At 43.9% G+C, this 9,811-nt stretch overlaps 1 protein-coding gene across 2 annotated transcripts in view; it reads left to right on the top strand.

Moving 5' to 3' along the window:
* The first annotated feature begins 6,558 nt into the window (after positions 1-6,558).
* Positions 6,559-9,811, top strand: part of UBL7 (ubiquitin-like 7) — a 13,606-nt gene continuing 10,353 nt past the window's right edge. The window contains exons 1-3 of one of the 2 annotated variants that reach the window (XM_004687974.1): positions 6,559-6,639; positions 7,867-8,079; positions 9,041-9,160. In XM_004687974.1, the coding sequence (XP_004688031.1) occupies positions 7,896-8,079; positions 9,041-9,160 (304 nt within the window). In that variant the 5' untranslated portion in view covers positions 6,559-6,639; positions 7,867-7,895. Of the gene's footprint in view, positions 6,695-7,866; positions 8,080-9,040; positions 9,161-9,811 lie in introns of both variants that reach the window. The other variant, XM_012728811.1, reaches the window with a different exon arrangement.

Genomic DNA, 9,811 nt, shown 5'->3' with positions numbered 1-9,811 from the left:
CAAAATTATAATTTAAAAAATTTATTTATTTATGCATTCAGTATTGGGATACAGGCCAGAGGTTGCAGGGGCCGTGAGAGGATTCTCCAGAGACAGAGTGGGGAGCTGAACAGGAATATCAGTTAAGTGCACTGCTGAGGGGAGAAGTGGGCCAGACAGGATAGATCTGCTGTGCCTTGTAGGTCAGTGCCTTGGCCGGGGATCGAACTTGTGCTGCAGTGGCTGGGGGTGCTTTAACCTGTTGTGCCACCAGGGAGGGCCCAAAATTATAATTTCAAAATAAAAGCTGGGACTTCACTGGTGGTGCAGGTGTTAAAGTCTCAGTGCTAAGGTAACTGGGTGTCCCTAGGAAAAGGGGAAGTTCCAGGTTCCCTGCCCCACCCAGAAATAAGGTGGCACTGAGGAGAGAAAAAGAAAGAGAAGGAATCTGAGAAGAAGGCAGCAGCATGGAGCGCCAGGAGACCTGAGGAAGCCAACATGGAGAGGCAAGCATGTGAGGAAGAAACTGTGCTTGTTTCTTGACCTTGGACTGGTGAAGGCAGATGTGGGTGAGATACCTGTAGGGAGGTGACTATGGAAGTGTTTATATTGATTTTGATTTTGCTCTTTTCCTCCCAGATTTGTCTGGCCATTTCTGATCCTTTTCGATGGGTCCCAGCCAGAAGGTGCTTTAGCCTTGTGGCAGCTTTCAGGCCTTGCTTTGGACCAATCCCTTTTGGGTGGACTTTTGCCCACGAGGGGATGGGTAACTTCAGGTGATTGATTTAGAAATTATATTCTTTGTGTTCTGTATTGTATATTCACTGTATTAAAGTCCCTTTTCATTAAAGTTTTATATGTTTTGTCTTGATGTGGCAGATGGCAGAACCCACTTAGAGCAGACAGGTTTGGGGCTTCAGGGGTGCCCCTGTCTCCTTTCCCTGTAACACTATCAAGTTATCCAAAGCCACTAGGATCCACAGCCAGGGAACTGACCCACATGACACAGCAGGCCTCTTCTCTCTCACCTGCTGCTCCCTTCAGCAGTATATTTCAGTCAATCCACCTGTTCTGCTCCCCAGTCTCTGGTGAATCCTTTCACACCCTCACCTTTTGCCTATGCCTTGTATGAATAAATACATAAAATAAATCCTAAAAAAGAAAACGGAGGCCCTCCCTGGTGGCACAGCGGGTTAAAATGCTGTACTGAGAAGCTTAAGCCACCTCCACATGAGTTCGATTCCCGCCTGCCCCGGAGGAGTCCACATGGCGAGACAGACCTCTCCTGACCCGCCCGCTGCTCCCCTCAGCAGTGTACTTTGTCGATCTGCCTGTTCTGCTCCCCACTCTGTCTCTGGTGAATCCTCTCACCCTCCGCATCTCTGGCCTGTACTCCAGTTCTATATGAATAAATAAATCTTTTTAAAAAAAAAAAAAAGGAAACAAACAGACTCACCTTGAAATTTTAAACTCTGTGCTAAGCAACTCTTGGGCTAATAAAATTAATATAAGCCAAACTCAGTAAATTTCTTTAAATAGCAATAGTAAAGCTTATATGAATCTATGAGACATTGTAAAAGCAGTTGTTAGAAGAAAATGTGTTGCACTGAACACCTGTATCAGTAAAATCAAATGCCAACTAAAATTTTTAAAAGTAAAGCAAGCCAAAAGAAAGCAGAGTGAGGAAATTAAGGAAGACATATACAAAAGTTAGTGAGTTAGAAAATGGGAGAATCTAAAAAGAATAAACAAATCCAACTGCTAATTTGGGGGTGGGGGGAATATTCAAATAAACAAACCACTAGCTAACATTACTAATAAGAACTGGTACAACCTCTATGGAAAGCTGTTTGGAGATTTCTCAGACTACTAAAAACAGCTTTCATATGACCCAGCAATCCCACTCCTAGGTTTCTACCCAAAGGACACAACAATATCAATTCAAAAGGACACTTGCACCTCTATGTTTATTGCTGTACTATTTACAATAGGAAAGATGTGAAATCAATCCAAATGCCCAAAAGTAGATGACTGGATTAAAAAGATGTAGTACATATACACAATGGAATATTACTCAGCAACCAAAAAAAAAATAAACTCATGCTTTTTGCAGCAACATGGATGGAGCTGGAAGGGATCATGCTTAGTGAAATCAGCCACAAAGAAAAATACTAGATGGTTTCACTCATAGCAGGAGTGTAAGGGATCAGGAGAAAAAAAAAGAGAGAGAGAGAGAGAGAGAAGCAAATGTAATAAAGTAAAAATGAGAATGATGAACAACTATAAATCAGAGATATAGTATAGGGTGGAAACGGAATGGGATTAAAAAAAAAAAAACTGGGCTGGGAAGAGGGCACAGGACTATGGCGATGGCACATGGGTGAATTGATGGTGGGAAGCCCACAACTACAACTGGGATGGAAAAATGTACAAAGTGAAGAATGATGTATTAAACAAACAAATACATAATAAGTTAAAAAACACATTACTCATCAGAAATATAAAAAGGAAAAGACATAAATATTAAGTGTATTTTTTAAATGATGAAACAGGAGAAAATTTAAAAGTCTTAAAAAACTTCTTTTTGTAAACATAGACAAATGCATTTGAAAACCTAAACTACATAGAAATTATTTACAAAAATTGACCCTAGTAAACATAAAAAATGCATGCAAAGGAATACCCATCAAAAAGGTGCGAGGTGGCCTGGTAGTGCAACAGGTTAGGATGCAGCACTGCAAGCTAGTGGCAGCTGCTTCAGTGTGAGTTCAATCCCCAGCCCCAGAGGTGATCCACATGGCATGGCAGACCTCTCCTGACTCATCTTCTGCTCCCCTCAGCATTGTACTTTGTCAATCTGCCTGTTCTACTCCCCACTGTTTCTGGTGAATCCTCTCACTGTCCTGCACCTCTGCCCTGTACCCCAGTTCTGTATGCATAAATAGAGCTTTAAAAAAAAAAAAAAAGGTGCAAGGCCTGGAGGCCTGGTAGGTAAATAGTAGCTCTTCAGTGAACTCTACACACTGATGTTTTCTGACTCCACACCCACCTGGTTGCCAAGGAGATCCCAGGTACTGAGGATTACAACTCACATCATGTCATAAATCTGTCATGACTTGACATCTTGAAGGGGAGATTGCTGGGAACTAAGCATGGAATGAAGCAGCAATGCTTGGTATAAGTCTGAACACAGGTGGGCCTGTGCCTTCTGGTTTTGCCTGTCTTAAGTATGCACTTGGGTCCCAGCTTAGACAGTATTACCAGTAGGACAGTTTGATCAACTAATCTCTTTGGTTCTCTTCACTTCTCTTGTAAATAAACCTTTTATTAACCTTTCCGTGTGTGCCCTTGAGTCTTGTCCTGAGTTTTTTTGTGGGAATCGAACTCATGTGGAATTGGCTGTAGCTTCTCAGTGCCTTGTTTTAACCTGCTGCGCCACCAGGGAGGGCCAGTCCTTAGTTTTTAAGCATATGTGGATGAGGACTCATACCCAGACCATTGTGTTTCCCTTTGGGGTGGTCATGTCAAAGGCCCAGATGGATCCACAGGTGAATTTATCAAATCTTTAAAGCTACTTAAAATGTTCCAGAACACAGGGCTTTCCCTGGTGAAGGGGTTAAAGCACAGTACTATGAAGCTATCACAGCCACTACAGCATGAGTTCTATTCCTGGCCAGGGAGGTGACCTACATGGCACAGCAGACCTCTCCTGACCTGCCCACTGCTCCCCTCAGCAGTGTACTTTGTGAGTCGGCTTGTTCTGCTCCCCATTCTGTCTCTGGTGAATCCTCTGTCCATTAAACCCACCTCTGGCCTGTATCCCACTCTGTATACATAAATAAATTAACCTTTAAAAAGAGAAAAGGGAACATCCACATTATTTTTATTTACTTATTTTTTAAAGATTTATTTATTTATGCATAGAAGGACTCAAATGATGTACATGTTATTTTGCCACCCCTGCCCCCCCATTATATCAAGTTCACTCACAAAATCTACCCAACTACACTTTTTCCTGCCATTGAAATCTTTGATCACTTAAGGTCTCACTTTTGCCATCTTTCCATTGGACATTATAGACCACTGCCAGTGTATGTAATAGTAACAGGACCAATACTGGATTTTCTGGGAAGTATGATCATAAACTTGAACAAAGTATATATATAGACCTGGGGTTTCAAATTCTAGCGAAGGCTATTCTTACACACATCAACTCCCTTTTCACTGCCCTGCCCTCAGGAAGAACTCATCTTACCTAACCTTACTGGGAGGCATGGATTTGTTGGCTTCTGTTTGTAGTCTGTCCTCTCACTTCAGATGCAACTCTACAAGGCTTCAGCTTTATGCAGTGCTTGGTGTTAAAACAATCTCAAGTAAGATTTCCCGAACCACTGATCTCTCTGGAGAGGTGCCATTAACTTTCAAGCTCACTGCCTGTTTCCAGTTCCCTCTTCCTGTGACTACAGCTTTCTGATTTTCAATAACAGTATTATGTTACACATTTGCTTGTAGTAGTATTCACAGATGACTTTCATTTGCTATCTTGCCAGATCCAGAGATCTCATTAATTTTATAATATTATTTTAAAGGTTACTTTAAATGTGCATTCTTATAGTCTTCAAATAGTTAATGATTGAACAGCATAATTTATTGAAGGCTTCATGAATAAATGTCCATCACTTTCTCAGAGTGCTGATAAGGACATCATTATCTCTGAGTGTCAATTGTTTGGACGCTTTCCTTCATAATGCACATTGGGTTAGTCTTGTGTCCAGGTTTTTAAATTTTTTCGAATCTTACCCTGAATTCAAGGCACGGCACCTACTTCACAGCTTGGGTCTCTGAGAACCTGTTTGGTTATGGATTATGTCATCAATCATTTGCTCATTTACTAATATAGCATTACAATCAACAGAAGTAGAGAGGCTCACTTCTCTTGGGAGCAACTAAGTTACAGCAAAAGAGCCACATGTGTTTGATAGCTTTGGCCTGAATTATCCATTCAGTACTTATTTATTGCTCATTTACTATGTGCCAGCCCTTTTTCAAATGCTAAAGGTAAAGTGAAGGCCAAGATAGTCATTGGCTATTTCCCTATGGAGATTGAAATGAAGATGCATAAACACTTATATATTTTTACTTTGAGGAAAATGAAATGAAAACAGGGCCCCTGGTTCAGGCAATTAAGGGCAATATATTGTGCAACGCCTAACCAAACACTAAATTATGAGCTTCAATTTTAAGTATTTTAGTGGCTAGAAAAGAGCCTAGAGGGTTAGAATAGTGAAGGGGTTCTAATAGGGTGTGTGTAAAAATGAGTAAGGAGAAGGGACTGGACTTCAGCCAATCTGAAAAGCAGCGATGTTAATTGCCTTTACAATGTTAGCCGGCCCAGATCCTGCAATTTGTTCTCTTCTAACCTATTTGCTGCCCTAGTGCCCAATATAAAGACGCTCTAGTTACTCTTTGACATTTGTGTCCACTGGAACCACCTTTAGCTGGGTGTTCAATTCCCGGGGATGCCCCGCCCATTAAAAATAGCTGCCTCAGAGGGGTGGTTCCAATTCATTTACTTGTGTTTTGTTTGCTTTCCTTGAATTGGTTCAAATAGAGTTCAATTAAAGGAAGGCCCACTTTAATGTCAATCCTAAATTTTGCCCCTCACCCCCAAATCCAATCTTTTTTTTTTTTTTTTTAAAGATCTATCTACTTATTCATACAGAACTGGGGTATAGGCCAGAGATGCGGAGGGTGAGAGGATTCACCAGGGACAGAGTGGGGAGCAGAAGAGGCAGGTCGACGAAGTACACTGCTGAGGGGAGCAGCAGGCGGGTCAGGGGAGGTCTGCCACGCCATGTGGATCTCCTCCGGGGCAGGCGGGGATCGAACTGATGCGGAAGTGGCTTAAGCTTCTTAGTGCAGTGCTTTAACCCGCTGTGCCACCAGGGAGGGCCCCCAAATCCAATTCTAACTAGGTACTTAACTTGCATTTCCCCTCTTACAGTTCAGAGAAATGCTGTTCAGGAAAATCTCCCTTCTCCCTACAGCCCCGAAGTGATACTCTGCATGACTTCAAGTAATCAAACCAACTTGGGGTGCACCAGGACCCTTAATCTTCCCTTCAATGAACCCAAGTTGCAGTGAGCCCTCATGACTCTTGGTGTGCCCCTGTCGGCAGCTTCGCCGCGGGAAGTCAGTGTGAAGAGCGCAAGAGGAACGAGGCTGACTTCACCCGTTCTCCTGTGAGAACTGCTAGGAGCCGCTGGGCTTGCGTGGAGAAGCCGCGGAGCAGCGGGCGTTCCCATCCCCGGCGCTGACGGCAGGGCTCTAGTCGGCTTCCCCGGACTGCGCGAGGACTCACGGGGCTGTAAACACACATCAGGTTTCCCGGTCTCGAACCGCACAGAGCAGGAACGTCTGGGACGTACCACCAGACCAACCTCGCGCCTGATATTTTAAATGGCTCGGAGGCCACGCCTTCCCCGGAAGCGGAAGCGTTGCAATTAGCGCGTCTGGGCGGACCAACTATTTATAGGGGGCGGGGCCTCGGTGGGCACTGCAACTCCCAGAATGCAGCGCGGAACTTCCGGTTTCCGGCGAAACGACCGGAGTGAGTGTTTACACCGGCGGCTCTGCGGCCGGGTTCCTTCCGCGGGACGGGTGAGAGCGCCGGGACCCTGCCGCGCGGGCTCCACTGGCGTCGACTAATTAGCAGGTCCCAGGGGAACAGTGGGGTCGCCCCCAAAGAGAGTGTCATTGTCTTACTATTAACTGTCTGTGATCTTGGGTCAGTGATTTCAGCCTTCTAATTCTAAATTCCCTAGAATATGTAGGTAGTAATGCCGGCTTCAGGGAACAGTTGTGAGGGTTAAATGAGATATGATATCTGAAAAGCCCCACCCCTGGCTTAAGCCTGACATGGAAGTTACCATGAGGGTGCCATAGAGTCCGTTGGACGCCCTGTCAACCTCAGTCTTGTCTTCTCTACCCGAGGCCTCTTGGAAGGACTTGTCTTGGGTTATAACATTCTGTCAACCTCAGAATTTCCGATTTATTTTCTGGGTCCTTTATGTGCCACCACATGGGGACAATAAAGGCAAAAATTTCTAGCCTTTGTTTTCAAGGGCCTCTTTAAGAAGGGGATAGAGGAGATTGAGCAGTAAAGAGGTACGTGTTGCCCTTAGTTTTGAGGGGTTGTGGGAACCGCAGAGGATTGGGGCAGGCGGTAAGGTAAGGACAGCAGAGGAAAGGGCGAGGACCAGGAGACTGTATTTGGTTTGTTTTGTGGCAGGTTTGCTAAAAGGCCAAAGTGGGGAAGGGAATTATATGCGCAGCTAGCAGATGAGCAGAGGTGTTAAGTGGGGGAGAATTTGTTTGGAGTGGAAGTTCAGTGGAGGAGGAGGTTGTAGGCTGGCAGAGGGAACGGATGTGAATGTTTTGGTAAGTCAGGCTGTGGGGCTTAGACTTCTTCACAGAGTTGGAGGAGTTCTAAGCAGAGGACTTGAGCAGATCTGTATTTCAAAATGGTGAAATGTGTGGCAGTGTTATTTGATCAAGAGAGGCAAGAAGCAGGGAACTATTCAAGCAAGAGTTGTTGAAGACAATAGATTGTAACTAAAGAGGGGGGTTTGGCGATCTCATTAGAACCCCACAGCTTTCTTACTATTTGAAACAGTATTTTAAGGAGAAGAGCAGAGGCCTAGAGAACTGAAGTTCCTTGCCGATGAGTAAAAAGAGCACACCAGATTCTAGGTCTTGCCTCTGAGTGCTGCCTTCTCTGCTCTCCCAACTTTGTCATACTCAATTACCTCTCATTCAACCCACTGGTGGGGTGGGGATGGAGTAAGGTGGTGATCTGCCCTTTAACAGACTCTTGTTTCTTTACAGGGAGAAAGAGAGAGCGTGAAAGAGAGAGGATGTCTCTCTCAGATTGGCACTTGGCAGTGAAGTTGGCTGACCAGCCACTTGCCCCAAAGTCTGTTCTTCGATTGCCAGAGACAGAGCTGGGAGAGTACTCACTGGGGGGCTATAGTATTTCCTTTCTGAAGCAGCTTATTGCTGGCAAACTGCAGGAGTCTGTTCCAGACCCTGAGCTGATTGGTGAGTCTCTGTGGCCTGGGGTGGGCTGCTGCTCTTTTGGCAGGGGATCTTTTTAGAATTAAGAATTTGGGATTTGTTGTCTCAAAATGGGCACACATCAGGGACGTGAGTATACTGGGTGAATAGAAACACAGATCATAATAAAAGCTATTGGTTGCTATTTCAGCTGTATACTACACTGACCTATTTTATACAGTTTCTCAATTATGACTTTTTGAATTCTTTCTCCAAATAAGCAAGAATTTGGGGTGGTCTGGGGAAGAACATGCTGGTAAGGAAACCCCAGTATATGGCATTGGAGGTGGGTATTTAGGCATGATGAGAAGGATCTTTATTTCTTTGTTTGGAGGGATAGCAGTAAAAAAGGAAAAGAAGTTGGTAAGGCCATTCTAGGTAAAAGAAGAATTTAATTATCTAGATAAGTATAATTTATATAGTTGGGGATGCAACTGGCAAAAAAATGGGTTTATCCATTTTTGTTGTTGCATTTCCCATGCATTTAAATCAAGCAGACCTCAGTGCTTAGCTGTGGAGTTTTCTGTGGTAGATGCTGGATTTTATGAGTTTATGTTCATTAACAATTGTTAAAGTGTAGTAACAAGAGCACAAAACATGTATCATTCTTCAGCTGTCTGTCCAACCCAGATCGGATTCTTAGGGGACAGAAACCATTAAAATTGTTTTTGGCCCTCCCTAGTGGCGCAGCGGGTTAAAGCACAGCACTGGGAAGCTTAAGCCAGTTCCGCATGGGTTTGATCCTCACCTGCCCTGGAGGTGACCACATGGCACGGCAAACCTCTCCTGGCCCACCCTCTGCTCCCCTCAGCAGTGTACTTCGTCAGTCTGCCTGTTCTGCTCCCCGCTCTGTCTCTGGCCTGTACCCCAGTTCTGTATGAATAAATAAATCTAAAAAAAAATTGTTTTCAGGAGCAAAATATAAATGGACAGTTTTTTTTTCTAGACTTGATCTATTGTGGCCGGAAGTTAAAAGATGACCAGACCCTTGACTTCTATGGCATTCAGCCTGGGTCCACAGTCCATGTTCTACGCAAGTCCTGGCCGGAGCCTGATCAGAAACCGGGTGAGTTACAGTTCACACCTCAGAGATGAGCTCCAAGACTTGGATCTGTGAAACAATAGGGTGGTTTACTGAGATGGTGGGAAATGATAGCTGTGTTACTTATTGGGACTGACCACATTTGATAAAGAGAGGGGTTTTGATCTTGCTACCCACACACATCTGAAAGGGATGTTTTTCTGCTTTTAAGTTTATTATTCACTGTTTTCTAGTGGGGTAGGAAGTATGTGTTCATTTAAACTCTTTTAGGTTAACAGTTTACTTTTCAGTGAACTTTGTATCTTTTTGTTACTGTTCTCACTAGAGAAAGGAATGGAATTTCTTGTCTTCCTCTGACACTCTAGTTCTTTTTTTAGCAGATCTTCCCACAAACTGCCTCAGGCTGGGATTTTGTTCAGTCTGCTCACTCCTCTTGCTTTCCTGGTACTTTGTTTTCCTGAAGCTAAAAATATTCTAACAGTATCCAAGTAGCTCTTGGGAAAAAATGTACAAAGCCTCTCATGTCTTTTTGTCTTTTTGATTTATTAATAAAAGGTGTAAATTTTGCATCTGTGTTGAAAAGCCTCGCTAAGAATAATGCTAGGGGCCCTCCCTGGTAGCACAACAGGTTAAATCACATCACTATGAAGCTTTCCGAAGCCACTGCAACATGAG

The sequence above is a fragment of the Condylura cristata genome, unplaced genomic scaffold, assembly GCF_000260355.1.
Source record: "Condylura cristata isolate star-nosed mole 26May11 unplaced genomic scaffold, ConCri1.0 scaffold00023, whole genome shotgun sequence".
In the NCBI taxonomy this organism is placed as follows: Eukaryota; Metazoa; Chordata; class Mammalia; order Eulipotyphla; family Talpidae; genus Condylura; species Condylura cristata.
Note: the sequence above shows the minus strand (reverse complement) of the source record. Positions and strands in the feature narration are given on the sequence as shown.